The sequence below is a fragment of the Macrobrachium nipponense genome, chromosome 38, assembly GCF_015104395.2.
Source record: "Macrobrachium nipponense isolate FS-2020 chromosome 38, ASM1510439v2, whole genome shotgun sequence".
Classification (NCBI taxonomy): Eukaryota; Metazoa; Arthropoda; class Malacostraca; order Decapoda; family Palaemonidae; genus Macrobrachium; species Macrobrachium nipponense.
Genome location: NC_061098.1, coordinates 39774979 through 39797277, shown reverse-complemented (window position 1 = coordinate 39797277; position 22299 = coordinate 39774979). Strand labels below are relative to the sequence as shown.

General features: G+C 34.3%; 2 protein-coding genes across 3 annotated transcripts in view; both read right to left on the bottom strand.

Moving 5' to 3' along the window:
* LOC135209797 (putative neural-cadherin 2) overlaps positions 1-22299 on the bottom strand; it is a 331667-nt gene that overhangs the window by 68005 nt on the left and 241363 nt on the right.
* Positions 55-10880, bottom strand: LOC135209717 (exoskeleton protein RP43-like). Of its 2 annotated transcripts, none has more exons than XM_064242479.1 (5): positions 10712-10880; positions 9292-9478; positions 7419-7626; positions 909-1036; positions 55-266 (listed from the first exon to the last, which is right to left on the bottom strand). In XM_064242479.1, exons 1-5 carry the CDS (start codon positions 10820-10822, stop codon positions 70-72), a joined length of 831 nt encoding a protein of 276 aa, XP_064098549.1. In that variant the 5' UTR covers positions 10823-10880; the 3' UTR covers positions 55-69. The 2 variants fall into 2 exon arrangements, with proteins under 2 accessions (XP_064098549.1, XP_064098548.1); XM_064242478.1 differs by lacking the exon at positions 7419-7626 and adding an exon at positions 3309-3516 and having other exon boundaries at positions 10712-10879.

The following is a 22299-nucleotide window of genomic DNA, read 5'->3' as shown; positions in this document are numbered from 1 at the left end:
GTATGAAGAGGGACAAAGGAGTAAGAATTTATCTGGACCTCACATCACCTTTGAAGCATTAGCATGTAGTTACAAACGGAACTTGGAATTATACGTGATTTTGCAAGACAAATAATAACGGAAGATTGACGTGTAACAGTTGACAATGCAAGTGAAAAAATCAGTGCTGATTCCCCTGGAGGTCAGACAGCAGTTACCTGTGTCAACACTGCAGCTCGTCTGGGGTGGCCAAGTTGTTGTTGTGGTCTCAGTTGTTTCATACACATCTGAAACAGTTGTTGCTGGCAATAAGATTGATTCAGGATAAGTTGCACTTAAAATAGGTCTACAGAGATGTGTGCCTTGAAGTTTGGATGCATTAGCCATAGTTTAGTAGATAGAATATATCCCTGGATGTGTAAAAGGCAACCCCTAGAAATTACAACCATAACTAATCATTCACGTAAACAAACACATGTGTGGAATCTTGTGTCTCAGAAAACAATAAAAATTACGCTTTTATGTCAAGATAAAACCTAACTCTCCAGCTACAGTGCTATAGGTATAACATTTTGATCGAAGTTTTTGTATCATGAATTTGGTCAAAATCAAAGAAATAGATTTATGCTGAAAAATGCAACACCCTAAATACTTTGTGGCCACTATACAGATACTGTTATTCATTTTTTTATGTTTGTGTTTTTATTTTTTCAGTCATATCACGAGTCAACCTTATTTTCTATTTTGTGTCGTATGAGGTAAGCAGCAGCTCCAGGTATGATGAGAGGCGCCTCAAGTCATAACTTTATGTCTGTTGTAATCAGAATTTTCGTAGCACGGGGCTGGTGTAGATGTATGAGACGAGATTGATTCCATAGTTACTAGATAAAATGCTCCATTAAAAAAAAAAAAAAAAAAAATGGAATTACCTGATGAAGCCTCAAAACGGAGCCCGAATCCCTGAAACGTGACAGAAATGTCGCTGCTGAAGGTCACCCTGACGGTGTTACTGCGGCTCCTGACAGACCGTGGAATGCTGCTGCCACAAACCCTTCCACTGCAATAAAGAAATGTTGATTTTTAAGATTATTTATTCATTTCCCTTTTGAACAGTTGATTGTGTCATATTCTTCGTGTATGCACATAAAGAAAATGAGAATTAACTGTTGAAAAGAAAATTGATGTCATTTTCTTTGTGCACAGACCTTTCTTTAATCCGTCCATTAAGGGTTTATCCAGTCAAGTGCTGTGGTGTCCTTTGAGATTTTCAATACTATAATTTATGTCAATGCTGAAGGGAAATTCAGGAAAGTTGAACGACAGAGATGCAAGAAGAAAAGTGGCCACAATAAAGACCTCCACTACAAGTATGAAGGGTCATCACAAAAGTAGTTCCTCGTTGGATGAGTTGGTTACTTGCTCGAGTACCGATCTCAGGGTCTGGGTTCGATTCCCTGCTCTGCTAACAAGGAATCAGAGGAATTTATTCTTGGATAGAAATTCATTCCTCGATGTGGTTCGGATCACACAATAAGCTGTTAGTCCCGTTACGATGTAACCAATTAGATCCTAGACATGTCAAACTATCTAGGAGAGCTGTTCATCAGGTCAGTGGTCTGGTGAAAGTAAGATATACTCCTTCATTACAAAAGTGACATTAATCATCCAAGTAGAGTTCTTAGAATGCTTGCATATTAAGAAGCGCGTTTACTGAAATAAGTAAGAGTATTTGATTAACGTATCACGAAAATAAGTCATCACGAGGAGCTGTTGATATCAAAGGTGTCAGTAGTAGGAGAAAAGGAGAGACAGATCGATGACTCAGAATCAAGACTACTGCTTTCCAATTTCTGCCAGTATACATCTGAACTTTAGACATCTCTCGAGGTATTTACTTTAAGCTTCTGATATATTAGTCAGTACCACGTCGTCTAGTTTTCTGCAGAGATTTCAGGCAAATTCAAATCGTACCCAGTGGCGGATTTAAGGTGGTGATGGTGGTGGGGGGGTGGGGGCGCCGCCGTGTGATTCCAGTATGTTTGAACATTCGCATATATATATATATATATATATATATATATATATATATATATATATATATGTGTGTGTGTGTGTGTGTGTGTGTGTGTGTGTGTGTGTATGTGCGTGTATATATATATATATATATATATATATATTATATATATATATATAATATAATATATATATATATATATAACACTACCATTTTTCCAATGAATTATACACTTACAATTAAACACCAAGAACAAAACATAATTGTATATGTTAAGCATAAAAATACCTAACCTCATTTATATCAACAAATTTGAAAATCTCCTCAGGTGAGGCTGCAGTCAACATTATGTAGAATTATGTTTTATTTTTTGTAATAGAAGTAAGCGTACTATTTTCATTCATACGAGCATAAAGAAAATTATGCTGCAAAAACTCACAATGAGCTTCTCTTCACTAAAATAAGGTTCTATTGAAAATTTTCACTTTTCTTAGAACAGGTCAAAATAATCCTTCGTACAGAACTGGAGAAATAACTTGGGCGAGATAACAGGGAAAGACCACATCTCTTGTTGTTTATATTAGTTGCACAAAAATCAAATGTACCACCAGTATTTATATTTAACATGAATTGTTCGCTCTTCATTTCCATTTGTTCTCATAACCTTACTCTAGTTCCTGTTTATTGTCAGCTTTCTCCCTTTGCAAACATCTTGAAACCCCTATCATAGTTTCTACAGTTTCTCATCATTGTCCCTGATCGATACTCCATCATCTGTCAATATGAACCATCCCATACTCCATTCACAACTGTCTTCCAGCTTCTCAACTTCTGATATTTTCCATTCTCTGACTTCCCACTTTCACTTCCAGTTTCCTCTCTCATGAATTGTTTCGTTAATCCATCCACAAAATTTATATGGATCACAATGATCTCATGCATTTTTTTATTTGTTACCTAAGCTGTACTTATAAAGGATATTTCCTCTGCCTTTTTGCAAAGCACGTGGGCACTATCCTTAGTTGGAATTGTTTTCAATAAGTTACTTCTCCTAGAATTAGAGTTACTCTAACCCATTAGGGTGGAGTTTTCTTTATTTGGAATATTGTGCGATAATATCCTGTTTATTACATGTTTTGCCATGTTACTTTTTTTATAGTTAATTTTTTTTATTTTTTTACTTCTTTAGTTTTGGTTCAGGACTACTTTCAGCTATTGTACCGTTGGTCTTGTAGCACTTGTATTCTGCTTTTCCAATCTTGGTTGCTCCATCGCTTATGATAATGTTAACTCCACACACATAGTATATACTCACGTCAAGCTGTCTCCAGTTTCATAATCAGAAATATCGACGTAGTCATAAGGGCACCAAGAATCTGGACCCTCTAGTTCGAAGTACTCCCATGTGAACCAAATGATCAGTCCTTCAGGAACCTCGATCTCCCAGGTACAATATTCGTTATCGTTGTAGTTTCCTCCAATGGACCCTATCCCAAGTGCACCTGAGGACGCCACTATTCGACCTGATGGAAGAGAGATGACGATTCAAGTTCTTGTCTAGATGAGCACGAGGAATACACTTGATAATCTTTGTGAATTTATTTCTTTCTCCATTGATGTAATGTCTATCAGATTTGTTTTACTAAACGTTTGTGATACGAAGTTTATCAGCTTTAGTTATTGCATCGTAAGCGTTACTATTTTGACAAATCAGAGGTAAAGTTGTAACGTTTACATGTTTCCTATCTTTCTAAAAGCATTGTGGGGAATCAGTCACCCAACTGTCCATGTGACAACTTATTAAGTGATATATTGCATCAAAAAGAGGAAGTTGACAATAGCTGGAATCACAGGAGAAAACTAAGTTTCCCCAAAACAAAGATATAGCCCAAACATTCTAGCGGTTCATTGCTAGTGAAGATTAACATATAGAAATATATGATTACTATATCGAGTCCAAATAGATGTTGGAAAAACTACCTGTGAAACTAATTATGTCTGTAATGAAAAGTACTTGATTCATTTATTTAAAAACAATACATGTGACAGATTTATCTTGAGATAGTGACCAACTTCCACGCGAATGACTTAATTATTGGGTACAGAAACGATTAAAAGTTATAAAATATGCCCAGACTCCCGAGACTTTCTCATGTAAAGTTTTCATGTTAACGTAATTCAGGGATTCCCCAGTTATCAGCGATCTGGTTTTATGGCCCTTGTCGATCGCTGATTTCTAGATATTGGTGCCGATAATAGAGTATATATTGGTGCTGATCCTTACTTAACAGAGGCGCCATTAACGTTTTTGCTAGTTTCATTTCAGGTTCTGTTCAGGGCATCATTTGCATGTGTTGGGAAGGGGGCTCCCGTGCCTCTCTCAAGACACTGATGGTCCCCCAAAAAACTAGCCTTTGAAATAATAATAATAATAACAACAACAACAATAATAATGATAACAGTAAAATTCTCTCCAAGGTGAATTTTGTATGACTTCAAAATCTGCACAAATTAAAAAAATTGTCTCAGGGGGCTTACAGCGACCCCATAACCCCCGTTGATAAGGCTCGCCTCGCTCTCTACTCCACCCCATACCGTAATTTCTAACTCTATTGCTACCCCCCCAAAGGAAAAATCTGAAATGACGCCACTGATTCTGTGGTTATTTGAAATATTTTAAGAACATGCAACTGGGTAGGCGTTATGAGGACTGCATTTGTATTTTTTGAAAGAGATCGTACAGAAGAAATATTAAATTTTCAAATGTTATGGAAAAAGGCACAAAGGAGTAAGAAACCATGACAGACTAAGTGGAATGCACTTCGCAAAGCCTTTTTAGTTGTAGTATGTAATGGGAAATGCAAGCGAGAGATTTACACATGGAACGGAGACTTGTCGGTCATGCGAATGCAATAAAAAAAAAGGGTCTGGACTAAATGTAGTTCTGATTACTTTCAAGTCATCTAAACTACCTTCATTCCAGCAGTTACCTGTTTCAACACTGCAGTTCATCTGTGGTGGTTGAGTTGTTGTCGGAATGGTTGTTTCAAACTGATCTGAAACGATTGTTAAAGTCAATAGAGTTGATATGTAATAACCTGTAATAAAAATATATTTGAACATATGTGTGCCTTCATATTCAGGTCCATTTGCCCTAGTGCAGTAACTCGAATATGTCACTGGTTCTGGGTATGGTAGATGCTGAAAAATATGATTACGACCAATTAATATGCAGTAGGCAAACACGTATGGAATGAATCTACCTAAAAATGATTGTCTCCCCTATTTTAATATCTATTAAAAACCCAACTCTCTAACGGCAACAGCAGATTATAAAACATAGTATACATTTGAAGGTGTCTTATTTCATCATTATTATTATTATATTAGTCCAAAGTATTTTACTGGATAACGAAAGAGACCATCACAGACCCTGTATACACCTATATCAATAGACCTCTGGAAGATTAAAAAAACAGACTTCTGCAAAATATGACTCTACCCTAAGTAAACTTCAGCTACAAAACAGTTCATGACACATTTAGTGACCCTTGTGAGAAGACTAACAGTCAGTTTCTTTCTGTTTCATATGTGTATGACTTTATTTACTCCTTCATGTCGCAAGTCAACCTTAGTTTGTTCTGTTCACTGTTCTTTGAGGCAAGCATCTTCAGGTGTAATGGGAGTTGTGTCTTACCTTGGATTTGTATATATGTTGCAACCCAAAACCCAACCTTCCATAGTGGAATGAAATTGATGTTATATATACTTTAACTATCATTTATTCGTATACATTTGCAATTCAAGCTATGAAATATTCATGTTCACTTTGAGGCTGGAAACCTGAAGACAGAATTAGTACCTGAGACAGCCTCGAACTGAAGCCGGAATCCCTGAAGCGTGACAGAAATGTCACTGCTGAAGGTGACCCTGACGGTGTTACTGCGGCTCCTGACAGACCGTGGAATGCTACTGCCACAAACCCTCCACTGGAAGAAAGAGACGTTGATTTTGAAGATTATTTCATTTCCCTATTGAACAGTTGGTTGTGTCATATTCTTCGAAAAGAAAATTGATGTCATTTTCTTCGTGCACAGATCTTTCTTTAATCCGTCCATTAAGGGGTTTTTGAGTTCAGTGCTTTGGTGTCCTTTGAGATTTTCACTAGAACCTATGTCAATGCTGAAGGGAAATTCAAGAAAGTTGTACGAAAAGAGATGTAATGAGAAAAGTGAAGTGGTCACAATAAAAACCTCCACTATAAGTATGAAGGGTCATCACAAAAGTAGTTCCTAGTTGGACGAGTCAGTTAAGTGCTCGACTATCAATCTCAGGGTACAGGACGATTCCCTGCTCTGCTACAAGGAATCAGTGGAATTTATTCCTGGTTAGAAATTCATTCCTCGATGTAGTTCGGATAACACAATAATCTGTAAGTCCCGCTGTCAAGTAACCAATTGGATCCTAGACATGTCAAACTATCTAACCCATCGGACCAGCCCTAGGAGGGGTGTTCATCAGCTCAGTGGTCTGGTTAAACTAAGATATAATCTTTCATTACAAAAGTGACATTAGTCATCCATGGCAATTTGAAGTAGAGTTCTCTGAATGCTTGCATATTAAGAAGCACATTTACTGAATTGAATAAGTGTTTTTGATCAACATAAGCGAAAATGTGTCATCGCGAGGAGTTGTGTGTCAGTAGTAGGAGAGAAGATGTTCAAAAGTGTCAATAGTAGGATAGAATCAAGACTATAATGTGTTTTCCAATTTCACCCAGAGAACTGCAGTGATCTAACGCTACATTAGTGCCAAGAGACCATTTCAGATACAAATGAGTGAGTTACCGACAGAACATGATTTTATTGAAGGAGACTCTTTAATATGCAGATCTTTTCTGCCATTACACATCTGAACTTTAAACATCTCTCGAGTTAGTTCATATAAGCGTATGATAAATCAGTTAGTACCCAAATGTTGTCTAGGTTTTAACAGCGATCTAAGGCATATACTAATCGTACACAAAATTTATATAGATCACAATGATCGCATGCATTTCTTTATTTGTTACCTAAGCTCTACTTACTATATAAGATATGTCCTTATTCGCACTCTGCCTAAAGCACGTGGGCACTATTCTTAGTTGGAATTGTTTTCAATAAGTTACTTCTCCTAGAATTAGAGTTACCATAACCCATTATGCTGAGGTTTTCTTTATTTGGAATATTGTGCGATAATATCCTGTTTGTTGCTTTTGTCATGACACTTTTTTTTCTTTTATAGTTAATCTTTTATTGTTTACTTCTTTATTTTGACTATTTTCTGAAACTGGACCCTTGGTCTTGTACCATTTGTAATCTTTTCCAGTCTGGGTTGCAACATCGCTTATGATAATGTTAACTACACACACATAGTATATACTCACGTCAAGCTGTCTCCAGTTGCATAATCAGAAATATCGACGTAGTCATAAGGGCACCAAGACTCTGGACCCTCTAGTTCGAAGTACTCCCATGTGAACCTAATGATAAGTCCTTCAGGAACCTCGATCTCCCAGACACAATATTCGTTATCGTTGTAGTTTCCTCCAATGGACCCTATCCCGACTGCACCTGAGGACGCCACTATTCGACCTGATGGAAGATATGTTGTTTGATGTTGACAGTTCTTGGTTAGAGGAGATTTAATAATGCTTTTAATATGTTTGTGTATCAGTTTTCATTTTCACTGTTTTCACGTAACGAAAGTTGTTGGAGCAGAGCCTGCATTTTTAGATAGTGTGTACTATATTGAAGTTTGCATAATAATGCATTACTTTTGCAAATTAAAGAAAAATTATGGAATTTGCCAACTTTCTGTCTAGAATATTGCTTTCCTTTTTTTATTATTGTAAAGTTCAACCCCCTTTTAAGTCAACATTGCTGGCAAACGGTGAGTTATAATGAAGATGCCTTATATAATAAACTCGCAAAAACTACGAAATGGGATGACAGGAGAAAGGTGAGGGAGTTCCAACTTTCTAATGTTGAAAGGAAAAGAGACGAATCGTTGTCTTTGGACTGATCTATTTCAAAAGAGTGTTTGTGAATTGTTAACCTGAAATAAATTGCATGTGATAAAGAGGTTTTAAAGTTTAAAGGCCCGTGTATAGTGTATAGTGAATGCTTAAGGCCCGTCCACACGGTCGAACTTTGCTTGACGAACCCTGTTCGATGTGAAGTCAGAAGCGGAGAAACAGCAGACAAGGTTCTGACTTTTCTCACTTCTGACATTACATTGAACAAAGCTCGTCGGGTAAAACTCAACCGTGTGGACGAGGCTTAATGTAGGACATGAAATAGATATTAGTTCACAAAGATGGTAACTTTTAAAATTCAATACGATTAGGAAAAAGAGCCTCCTGGTGAACTTGTGACTATGATTATCATGGAAAGTACATCAAGGGACTGTTGAAGACAAAAATGATGTCGCAGGAATGTTTATATTTATTTTTTGGATGTCTAGTTTCCATAAGTAGGAAATGAATAATTTAATATTGAAGTGATTTCAAGTCATAAACCATGCACAAATGTTCAATAGATAATTATGTGAAGTGTTAAGACTTAAATATATATAACTTTAAACACAAAGAAATGAACTATAACCGAGTATCATGTGCTATGTGATAGTTTTATATAACAATGTACGAATATGGCTTCGTTTTTTTAATGTACCAGTTTAAACTTTTATTTCTTATTTGAGTCTCTCTCTGCTTATTTGTTGTCTTTTAAGGTTATTTTCCAATCATCTCCTTTTTTTCAATGCCTTTAGAAAAACCGGCGTTCCTTAGTTTCTTATTGAATTCTTATCTGGTTTTCAGCACAAGTTGGTTTGTAGTCACATTGAAGGTGTTTCTGGCCTTCAGGAAGATTTTAAACTCGTTTGATATATTTTTCTAAATAGGAAATATATAGAAGTGTGCCAAAATAAGGACTTCACTCATATTTTCGAAAGATGATCCGAGAAATAAAGAAGAGGAACTACTAATATAGAGACAAAGGGAACAAGTGTTAATGAATCAAGAAAACCAACCAATATTGAGGCAAAAAAGAACAAGTGTTAATGAATAAAAAAAGCCGCTAATTTTGAGACAAAGTGACCAAGTGTTAATGAATCAAGGAAGACTAAAGCTTGTGGTTTGAGTGACTTTATTGTATAGTTGTACGATATGATAGTGAAGCATAGATATTAAGACGACTTAGAAGAAAAACGTGTATAACTGAAGCTCAAGGGACAAAGAAAAGTCCAACATCAGTTACCTGTGCTGACGCTGCAGTTCGTTATCTGTCGCTGTTGAAGTTTTTCGTGAGGTTTTTCATGCCATTTTGTCGTTGTCTTTGGTGGAAGAGTGGGTTCATTGCGGACCAGAGGTTTTTCGTGCCATTTCGTCGTTGTCTTTGGTGGAAGAGTGGCTTCATCGCGGACCAGAGCCTTTGGGTGTTTTTCCTGTCATATCAAATGATAGAGTTTGTTAGGTCTTTATATAGAAAATGGTACTTTTCTTGAATCATTATTTTCCCTGTGCTATGCAAAGGTACGACTAAACAAGAAAGGAAACTAAACGTAATCATGGAAGGAGGTCTCTGGGTTTTCAAATACCAGTATCCGAAAAAGAAACTTAGTTTTGCCAAGAGCTAAATTGTAGCTCACTGACAGTTCCTGGTAATAGTTTGGTGCTCCAAAGGAAGTCGTATGAAAAGCTTCAATGGAAATTCAGGGAATGACGTCTTTTGTTGAATAGGTTTTTAAGTCATAGACATAAATCTGAAGCACACAGCTCAACAAAGCTTCAGACGAGTTTAGACCAATAATTAACTTATAACTAACTTAATGCATGTCGGATCTTGATACTTATAATTGACGAATTGGGATAAAGAATGACATGACCAAACTAACCACATAAAAATGAAATTCACTTACATTAGACACTGGCAGGTTTGTAAAGTATTTGCATAATCATTTACGAACATATCGTCACTTGCGTTAATGAATACATGTATATTGCAAGCATGACCAAGTCAATCGGCACAGTTAAGGAGCAACGTTTTTCCTGCCAAAGCAGAAAAACCCTTCCTGACTTTCTTCAAGATGGCACTTGTTTGCTCTCATTGTTGACTAGTATTGGAACACTGGAAGTTTTACGAGGTATTTTGTGTTTAAGTAACCTCCTGTTGTCAAGAGAGGACTTGTTAGAGAATAGAGCTGAATTTCTTGAACAGAACGTGAGTGTTCATCATATGCTGCTCAGTTTCATGACAAGTAACAAGGTGGTTTAGAGACAGCAAGTCTCGCCAAAGGATGTGCAGTCCAACCCAACCCCAATCCCACATTCCTAAAGGTGCAATCTCCCCAAAAGTTACATTCCTATCTTCCACCAATTCCAATCTAGTTTCATCGCTCACGAAGCATCTAAATTTTGGGCAGGTTCCCGTAAAAATCCACAAATGACTTCCTTTCGAAATAAAAACTAAAATAAAAAAAAAGCTACAGTCCTAACAATTCATGAGCGAAATGGAAAAATGGCAATAGGAATACGTCAGTAGTGAAACATTCGGTTAACACTAGTGATAACAACAAGATTTGACGACGGGGAAATACTCAGCTCTGCGTCTTAATTAATTAATATGGATCAAGTTTTGTTCGGAAGACACAGAGTGAGAAATTCCCTGCAATGCTTACCGGTGGCTCTTCTGTCGCCGTCGTCGTCGTCTTGGGAGCACTCTCGGTGCCAGCCAGAAGCAGCAGCAGCCATATGCCAGGTAAGAAAAGTAGCTTTGTCATCCGGGTCATGGTGAGTTCTGCCTAGAGAGATCTGGCGTTCTGGACAGGAACACTTCGTGGACTGTGATGACACCCGTCTCTTTTATAGAGGCCCTGAATATCCTCGAAGAGGAATTCCACGTTTGAAGGTCACGGATGTCCAGGTGTGACCTGCACATGTGTTGGCCTGACCTTTCAGTTTCTAAGAGCAAGCGCTTTGATTATCTGATGACGCGAATGGGATCTCTTAATGACTGATGACGCGAATGGGATCTCTTAATGACGCCACGGAATATTTTGTCCATTTTTTTCAGCCTGTGACCTTTTAGAGGGCCGTTATAAAGATAGCATATCGAGCAATTGGATGGTTCGAAAATAAATAAACTAATCATAACATGTTCTAACGAATTTAATAGCGCTCCACAGACCGTCTTTACACTTTTCCACCTTTCACATTTTAGTGTAATATTTTTTTTATTTCTAAATGCCAGATCATGAGAAGCAAGTTTTGAATAGAATATACACACGCATCTCGAACACCTTTATTTTCACAGATAAGTTCGTTTGTTGCTGATTTGAGGCTCATTGCTTCCTTTTCATGGTTGTTTTCTGTAAGTAAATCATATATGATTATTTCTTTTTCCTTTTATCAGTCATGACAAGAAGCCAAACTTATTTATTAGGCATGACATCTGTTGTCTCGTATGTGATGTTCGTCATGATTTTAATTCATTTTTCGATGTGGTCTTGAAAGAACCTAGTAAAAAGCTGATGTCTGAAATATAATTACAGTGGATGTCAACAAGGCATGATCGTACCTCCAGCTTACTCGGGCCGCAAGCAAGATTTTTCCCTCACGCTTTAGTTGTAAACATTATATTCCTAACTTTTAACACAAATTCTAGTCAAATAGAGCGTTGTTTCACCAACGAAAATTAAAATAAATAGGTACACTATACTTTATTAGAAATAATTTTTCTTTACTGTTTAACATGCACATTATTTATTATTTACATTTTCATTTTAAAAAATAAATCATAAATATCGTATCCTAAAATTCCTGTATCTTTAACTCAACGCGAAACACCTTTTTCAGACCTTTTTAGGCTTTTATAGACCATTCCTACCCACCCCAACAACAACAAGAACAACAACAACAAAGTAGTTTGTAGGCTTACTCCCTGAGGAAGTGAAAATAGGCCCTTCTTCAACTTTTAATAACTTAAAACAAAGTTTATTTGCAACATTCTAAACGAACTGCTTCCGTTAGTTAGATAATTGCTTTTCAGGATTAGCACTCCCCGAGGACAAAAAGGTACTTACACTATCTATAGTACTACGTCTCTAAAGAGATTGACGAACCTTATGCATAAGAAATCGTTAGCTTCCTAAGATAACTGTAAAACAAGATAGAAAAAACAAGGATTAGGATTACTGAGTCAATACAGTAAGCAAAAGAAGGATTACAAAGTTATTACAAGAAATATTTAAGAGCATACGAAAAGAATCACATTTTATTTTACAACAGAAGCTTACAAACAAACATGGGTAGCAATATCCGTGGCAACCTTTCCACTAATAAGTAAATCATCTCTTCAAATCTGTTATATAAATAGACTACTAACTGTTTAATGATTTCGAATTAAACAATGGTTAACAGATCCATTGTATCAGTTTTGAAAGACAATTGTACACAGAAATGTGACAGATTCAATGAGCAGGTAAGAATATCGATGTCATCGTTAGTACCTCTTCTAGCCCGTCTTAAATGTCCTTAGTAGCAGCTTGGACACTTAAGACTAACAATTTCTGTATCAGAAAGATCTAGAGGATATTTATGTGGGATTTGGTCGCCCTTATGGAGCAGTCTTATTCCCTATTGCCGGAGAGTTGCAATTTAACAAATACATATCTGCAATGACTGTCGCTCAATGAATTATTTTATGATTTTGATGTATGTCCAAATGTAATTTAAACTGATTTTGAGGGGCGCTTTAGTTAGCCTCCATGGCATTTTCAACACTTAAGACTAGTCATTCACGGATTTTATGCTGACTGTACAAAAGTTAAGCTTTCAGATATCTTGTACACGAGATGTAATACAAATCTCTACTAGCTCCCGGACTACAGGGGAAGACAAGGTGAAAGAGATGGCTTGTGGCATCTTTCTTTGTGTTATGTTTACATTTTAAAACTTTGCTTGTGTGAAATGTGGACAGTATAAAGTAAAGTATCCATAATCCACCTCTTGATTTGCTATTATGGTTAAGCCTCTTATATTTACATGTTACATTATGAGAGTCCAGATAAGAAGCTTTTAACAAAACAAAAAACAAAAAGGAAAAAAAAATCTTCAACAAAAGCTGTCATCGATGGTCCTCGCAACAAAATTACCCAATTTCAGTAGAGTGAGTGTTTTCAATATAAAAAAATGGTTGTTCTTTATTTGAGATAATTCAGTAAAACCAAGGTGGTTTTCTCCAAAATTTATCATAAAATTTACTGCTTGTATATTCCATATTTACGTCTCAACTGCAGAAAAATCCTCATGCCAATAAGTAAAAAAAAATTAATTTGGAGAAATTTGGGGGTTTCTTCAGTGTTATGATATTTTCCATGTTTCTCCGTCAGATTGCGCAAATCTTTAGCTTCTTCAACATAAGATAATTTAATTGTTAGGTTCGTCAGTTCTATAACACAGACCTCCAGAGATTACAATATGAATATATTTAATCAAAGACTGCTTTCCATACTTTGTTTTCTATACTTTCAAAACCTGTCAATAGTTTTCCGCAGGTTCCATATTTTGATCGAGACTCCCTCTTACATGGAGGATTTTTCCTCTGGGAGGCTCATCAGAGGTAAAGCCTTATGGACCATAGCTTTTACTTATTGGAGGAGAAATTCTCAGTCACCCCAATCCCCACATTTCAATTTATGATATCCTGTTGTCACGAGGACTCCAGAAAGCCTTCCATAGAGTGATCAGCTCATCTCAGAGTGAAATTTGTAGTCAATTGCTCAGATTTTGTAGTTTTAATTAAGTCAGTGGCGATGTCATTCACATGATCTGTGGAATGCTTTTCTTATTCCTGGTTGTGAACACCGCCTGTGCTAGTTGCTTCAGTGCTTCACAGAAGCACTTGTAATCCATTACAGCAATACTGGATTGACATCGAGGACTCCACTTATGGACTCCTCTGTGAGAATCCTAGGGTCTCTACACAAGTCTTTTAGACCACCATCCTGAAATCACTTTCCTAGGAAGGATATGCTGGAACATATGATGTAGAATATCCAAATCTCCGAAAAAGGTCGACGAAAGAACACTTTGTGTTTCTTGGTAATTTTGTGTGACTGCTGCTAAGTGCTGGATCCAAATCTGCCACGGCTGTTTTTCTAGGTGAAGATCCTTCCTGATTAGATTTGGTCGAATGTTTTAAATGTTGCTGTCAATTTTGTGACTAATGAACTGATTACTATTGGCACATACCAACAGGTATACCGAGATATTGTTTGTTGGTCTATGCTGCTGATATTAAAACCAGCCAGCTGGATATTGCCTGATTCTCTAGATCTGTTTGCCTTGCTGGTATCTTCGTCCAGTTCAGTTTTCTCATTGTAGTACAGCAACAACCTAATTGGTCTTCTGGCAAGGAGATTTTTGGCTGTCAGAGGCTGCAGGCCCACACAAACACCTGCCACATAATTTTAATTCTTGGCCATCACAGGTTATTAGTCACTCTTTCAGTAGATGTGGTCCATAATTACTTGAAATGCTGCCATTTTACCCTTTGTAGTGAGAGTTCCCCAATTACATTACACAAATAAATCACAGTAACACTGATTGTGAATAAACACTTGCTACAATAATAGCTCCTTCAAGTATGCATCAACTGTCATAGAGGGGTCAGTTTCCGGACAGGCAGCAGACTCACAAACCCGAAACATTCAAATACAGGTAATCCCCGGTTTACGACAGCTTTGGCTTATGATGGTTTCGGCTTATGACGTTCCGAGGTTACAACACTTTTCAATTATATTCATAAGGGATTATTCCAGGTTTACAACGCATGTTCCAGGGTTACGATGCTTACAATGCCGGTCTGACGGAAGAAATATGGCATCAGAAAATTATTTTTTATATAAAAATGCAATGTCCAAAGCTTTCAATATGCCCAAAGCATTAAAAGGAAGGTTTCCTTAGGATCTTTGACGATGTTCTGGCTTACAAAAATTTTTGGCATACAACACGTCTCAAGAACGGAAGCCCCATCATAAACCGATGACTATCTGCATAAGAACCCGTGCAAGAAGCTGCAAAGTATACATTGAAAATAAAGATCTTAAAGTCATCGGACAAACACCCAACATCATAGAATTATCCATTTTAGAGTCCTTGTTGATCAAACAACTGGTTCCCTCATTAAACAAGCAGTCAACGGCCAGTCCTTTTTTCTTGTCTTGGGGTGTATTTTTTTCTTTTTATATTTTTTAGTTTCCTTCCAATAATGTTTGTTTTACTCTGGTGGAAGGTTGGTCTAATACCTTGACTTATAATGTATCTTGATTTTTTTAAAAACGTTATAAACTTTGACTCTAGAATATTTATGTTTAATTATAATTCTGTATATGCCGTTTTTTCTATTTTAGAGGCCTTAAAGATGTAATTATAAATGAAAATTAGGAAACGTCGGGAAATAAATGTGACTAAGAAAGGAAATCTGAATTGTCCATCAACATACGTATTTATATATACATACGTACATACACACACACATTACATACATACACATATATATATATATATATATATATATATATATATATATATATATATATATATATATATATATATACATGTATATAGTATATATAGATATATATATATATATATATAGGATATATATATGATATATATATACATGGTATATATATATATATATAGATATATATATATATATATATATATATATATATATATATATACATGTATATATTTATATATATATATATATATCTATATATATATATATATATATAAATGTAATTGCTAGATCTAATGATTATGTTTCAAGAAATTTACTGGAATCGGCAATTATACAAATCACTAATAAAAACAACCTAAATCTTAGTCTGGGAATGTACCATTTGGACCCATATATTTGTAACATGTTTATGAAGGACCTCAAAATAAATGAACAACTAATAAATTAGTCCCACATGTATATATGTTATTATCTCTCTCTCTCTCTCTCTCTCTCTCTCTCTCTCTCTCTCTCTCTCTCTCTCTCTCTGGTTCGATATTCTCTCTCCTTCTTTCTCTTGCTCGATATATAAATATTTATATTTTCTTTCGTCTTTTCATTAATAATAATTTTGTTGGGAAAAATTTGCGTAAAAATTCATGATATTAAATTGTATATGCTCCGTGTTGTTTTCAAAATGTATTGTTTTCTGGAAGAATCACTTGTTTACTCTATGTAGAGTGAAAATCGCCCTTATGGCTAATCTGGTAGTGTCAGTTTGTATTTAAGCCTTCTTTTTGACTATGGTGTTCTTTGTAAAATCAGTTTGCCTCAGTAAAGGGTCCGAATAGGACCGAAAGTACTCGGCTATCTCGCTTTTTCATTTTTTTCCTTCGTGGCAAAAAACCCCTTTATTTACATGTATAAAAATATATATAAATATAAATATATATATATATATATATATATTATATATATATATATATATATATATATATACAATATATATATATATATATATATATATATATATATATATATATATATATATATATATAAAGGTAATGCCACGGTAGACAATGAGAACACGAGAACTGCCAAGATCTTTCGGTCTTAACGACTCTTTACTTAAGGCAAGACTAATCAGAAAAGAGAAAAACAGCACAAGTAGGTAAAGTATACAAATGGACATTACAGGATTAACATAAGGTCCAATTCACTTTAGAGAAACGAACATAAAAAATGCCCGTGGGGCAGATTAAAGATTTTAAAAGCAGCCACCCACACGTGGTCACAAGTAATTTTGAAAGAAAACAATGCATTTTGAAAACAAAGAGGCATATGCAACCGGACAGTACAGATTTAGTAAAATCCCAAAGATTATATTAAGGGTTTAGGAGCGGTGCAGTCAGACACACCTGTCAAAGGCAATTTAATTCGAAAAAGAATACATTTGTATTAGCAACATGAAATTTACAAAACTGGTCAAACAATGAGTTACAAACGAACATAGGATATGAATATACCTAGTATGATATACAAAAGAGAAAAAAATAATAACTAAAAGTTAATTAATCTATTTTAAGGTCCTTCATAAAAAATTTACAAATATATGGGTCCAAATCGTACAATCTTACACTAAGATTTAGGCTGTTTTGTTAGTGATTAGTATAATTGTTGATTCCAGTAAATTTCTTGAAACATAATCATTAGACCTAGCAATTACAGAGCTCTCGCCCCAATTTATATAATGAGGTTTTTTGCTCAGATGGATAAACAGTGCATTTGAAGTCTGGGATGTTCTAACTGAATATAAATGGTGCTTAATTCGTATTTCTAAATATTTACTTAATTGACCTACATAAAAAGACGGGCAATCCTTACAAGGAATTTTGTAAATGATGTTATTTGTTACGGGACTATTCTTAATTGTCATACCTTTAATGGTATTGTTATAAGAGATCACAACATTAACATTAAAAGATTTAAATATTGATTTTATGGTTTCAAATCCACGAAAGTAAGGCAAGCTAAATACATTTTTACGGGTTCCTTTTTCATTAATAAGAACACATAAAACATTTTGTGAGCGTTTTGATAACATAAATAAATTATATGAGGTGTGTAGCAGATATCATTTCCTATCTTTTTTATGTCTTTTATTTCTTGATCAAGATATTGTGGACTCGTAAACCATAAAGCACGTAAGAACATGGTAGAAAAATTTGACATTTTAATATTAAGATGGTGGCCAGAATAAAAATGTACATATGTTAGATTATTTGTGGGTTTCCTATAAATACTGAATTTACATTGAAAAGTTTCTCTATGTATTAATACATGTAGGAAAGGGATGACATTGTTAGTTTCAATTTCAACAAAATTTTATGGATGGCACTAAATTCAATTTAGACAATAAATCTTTTACATCGATACCAACAGGTAAGACTACTAAGATGTCATCTACATATCTGAACCATTTTAAGGGAACAAATGTGATATTCGGGAGGTGTTGTCTTTAAAAAAAATTCCATATATAAGTTTGAAAGAAGAGATAAGGGGTTATCCATGGCCATACCAAATATTTGTTGGTAATATCCTCCATTAAAAGTGGAGCTGCAGTCACAAATAAACAGCTTAATCAATGAAATTATGTGACTAACGGACATAGGCAATTCATGCAATACAAATTCATTACTTAAATATTCTAGCACAGAATCAATAGGGATTTTGTAAACAAAGAACATACATCAAAACTGACAAAGATATCACTAGGGTTTAATATAATGTTATTTAGTTTTTCCACAAGATCAAGAGAATTCCAGATATGTGAAATAGATACAGTTCAAAGTAATGGGGTTAACAATTTAGTGATATACTATTTAGATCATTATAAACAATTGATCTTATATTACTGATAATTGGCCACATAGGGTCGTTTTCCTTATGAGTATTCACTAGACCATATAAATAAGGTAATGAGGGACACTTTACAGTTAATATACACAGCAATTCTTTTTTATCTTTAAGGATTTGTTTCATAGTTATATTAAAGTTTTTTGTATTACTTGGTCCAACGGATTTTTTGTGAGTTTTTTTGTTAGTTGTTTCATCTTCTAATAAAGTATGCATACGTGCTATGTATTCAGTTTTGTCCAGAACTACTAACTATTGGATTTATCGGCCTTAGTAATGTAGCTAGTATCATTCTTCAATTCTTCAACTTTTCTGAGAGAGCGGTGAATTATTTTCATGATAGGCCATATATATATATTATATAATACTGATATATATATATAGATATATTAATATATATATATATATATATATATATATATATATATTTATATGTCATGCCTTTGATAATGTCTAAATGGTCACAGTATTTATAAAACTTATATAGAGATGTTGCTATTGATAAAGCTGAAGTTTTGTTGCAAAAGAAGAACAACAAACCAAAGCCTAATGCACGCACTGCATTTTCACTTATTTGTTTGCTCGATAAATTCACTACACAATCACTTCAAGCATTATTGGTCCAATCACTGTTGTCGATATGGTGGTTTGATTTCATGATCAAGCTATTCATCATGAGGGCCACGTTGACCTTTCTTTTCTGTTCCCACTGCTGAGTTGCTTCGTCACCTATTTCTCCAAGTCCTTATTTGGGGCGCACTCTACCATAATTCACTTGAAATTCCTGAAGAAATCCCTGCGGAACAAGTATTACCTAAATCTTTGCTACCACGCAAAGATTTAGAGTAAAAGGAGAAATTTAAAGAAATGGAAAAAGCCCGACGTACTTTTAACTACTCGATTCCCGCTGATTGGAAACAAACATTAAGCATGAAATATATGGAAAACTTCGTAGAGCCACAGACACATTGATTAGAAAACTGGATAGAAAATTAAACAACCTTATCGACAACAGTGATTGGACCAATAATGCTTGAAGTGATTGTGTAATGAATTCATAAAGCAATCAAATAAGTGAAAATGCAGTGCGTGCATTAGGCTTTGGTTTGTCGTTCTTCATTTGCAACAAACCTTCAGCTTTATCAATAGCGACATCTCTATATAAGTTTGAAAAATACTGTGACCTACCACAAAATCATTTAGACATTATCAAAGGCATGACATATAGTGCTACGTATGCCTATCATGAAAATAATTTCCTCGCTCGCTACAGAAAAGTTGAAAAGAATTGAAGAATAATACTAGCTTACACATTACTAAGGCCGATAAATCCAGTAGTTTACTAGTTCTGGACAAAATTGACTACATAGCACGCAAGCACACTTTACTAGAAGATGAAATACCTAACAAAACACTCACAAAAAATCCGTTGGGCAAAGTAATAAAAAACCTTATCACTGCGAAGCAAATCTTAAAGATAAAAAATAATTGTTGTGTAAATTAAATGTAAGGTGTCCCACATTACCTTATTTATATGGCCTACTTAAAATTCAAAAGGAAAACAAACATATGTGGCTAATTACCAGTAGTGTAGTATCAATTGCTTATAAACCATCTAAATATAACACTAAATTGTTATCCTCGGTATTGGAACTGTATCTAATTCACACATCTGGAATTCTCTTGATCTTGTGGAAAAACTAAATAACATTGTCCTAAACCCTATTGATATCTTTGTCGGTTTTGATGTATGTTCTTTGTTTACAAAAGTCCTCATTGACTCTGTGCTAGAATATTTAAGTAATGAACTTGTGTTGAATTACCTATGTCCATTAGGAACATAATTTCATTGATTAAGCTGTTTATTTGTGACTGCAGCTTTACTTTTAATGGAGAATATTACCAACAAATATTTGATATGGCCATGCGTAACCCCTTATCACCTCTCCTTTCAAACTTATATATGGAATTTTTTTGAAAGACAACACCTCCTGAATATCTCATTTGTTCCCTTAAAATGGTTCAAATAAATGTAGATAGCATCTTAGTAGTCTTAACTGTTGGAATCGATGTAAAAGATTTATTGTCTAAATTGAATAATTCATTGCCATCCATAAAATTCACTGTTGAAACTGAAAATAACAATGCCATTCCTTCCCTAGATATATTAATATATAGAGATTCTTTCCAATGTAAATTCAGTATTTATAGGAAACCCACAAATAATTTAACATATGTACATTTTTATTCTGGCCACCATCTTTATATTAGAATGTTAATTTTTTCTTCCATGTTCTTATCTGTTTTGCGGATTACGAGTCCACAATATCTTGACCAAGAAATAGAATACTTAAAAAAAGATAGGAAATGATCTCTGTTACCCACCTCATATGTGATGTTATCAAAACGTTTTATAGTGTTGTTAATAATGAAAAAGAAACCCCTAAAAATGTACTTAGCTTGCCTTACTTTCGTGGATTTGAAACCAGAAAATCAATATTCAAATGTTGTGTTCTCTTATACCAATACTATTGAAGGTATGCTAATTAAGAATAGTTCCTTAGCAAAAACATCATTTACAAAATTCCTTGAAAGGATTGTTCGTCTTTTTATGTTGGTTAATCAAACAAAAATTTAGATGTACTAATTAAGCAGCATATGTATTCAGTTAGAACAGCCCAGACTTCAAATGCACTATTTCTCCACCTGAGCGAAAAATCTCATTGTATTAATTGGGGCGAGAGCTCTGTAATTGCTAGGTCTAATGATTATGTTTCAAGAAATATACTGGAATCAGCAATTATACAAATCACTAATCACGTGTTTTTAGTTATCTCTCTTCGCTCTCTCTCTCTCTCTCTCTCTCTCTCTCTCTCTCTCTCTCTCTCTCTCTCTCTCTCTCAGCCTGGTTATATTTATATCCTACGTTCGTTGCTCACTCATTGTTTGAACATTTTTGTAAATTTCAAGTTACTAATACAAAGTGTATCGTTTTTTCGAATTAAATTGCCTTTGGTCAGTGTGTCTGATCGCACCCCTCCTAAATCCTTAATCTAATCTTCGAGATTTTACTAAATCTGTACTGTCCGGTCGTATATGCCTCTTTGTTTTCAAAACGTATTGTTTTCTTAATAAATTACCTGTGACACGTGTTGGTAGCTGCTTTTAAAATCTTTAATCTAGCCCACGGGCGTTTTTTTCGTTTTTTAAAAAGTGAATTGGACCTTATGTTAATCCTGTAATGTCCATTTGTATACTTTACCTACTTGTACTGTGAAATCCTGTGTTCTGATTAGTCCTGCCTTAAGTAAAGGGTCGTTAAGACCGGATGATCTCGGCAGTTCTCGACATCACGTTTTATATATTTCGTGATCAAGTTATTCATGTACATACATACATACATACATACATACATACATACTACATACATACATAAATACACACACATATATATGTATATATATATATATATATATATATATATATATATATATATATATATACATATATCTATATTATATGTATATATATATATATATATACTATATATATATATACTATATATTATATATATATATATAATATATATATATATATATATACATATATAAAATATATATATATACATATACATATATACACACGTTTACATCTTATATTGCCATTCTCATTAATATAATTTATAGATATAAATTATATAATATATATATATATATATATGATATATATAATGTATTATCTAATATATAATATATATATATATATATGTATGATTATAAAATATAAATATAATATAAATATAATAAATATTTATATTATATATATATATAGGAATAATATATA

Excerpts from the sequence above, each read along its gene's own strand:
- LOC135209717 (XM_064242479.1), bottom strand. The coding sequence starts at position 10,822 with ATGACCCGGATGACAAAGCTACTTTTCTTACCTGGCATATGGCTGCTG. Across the intron at positions 9,479-10,711 it reads CGGCGACAGAAGAGCCACCG|GAAAAACACCCAAAGGCTCT; the intron begins GTAAGCATTGCA and ends TTGATATGACAG. Across the intron at positions 1,037-7,418 it reads GCAACTGGAGACAGCTTGAC|TGGAAGGGTTTGTGGCAGCA; the intron begins GTGAGTATATAC and ends TCTTTATTGCAG.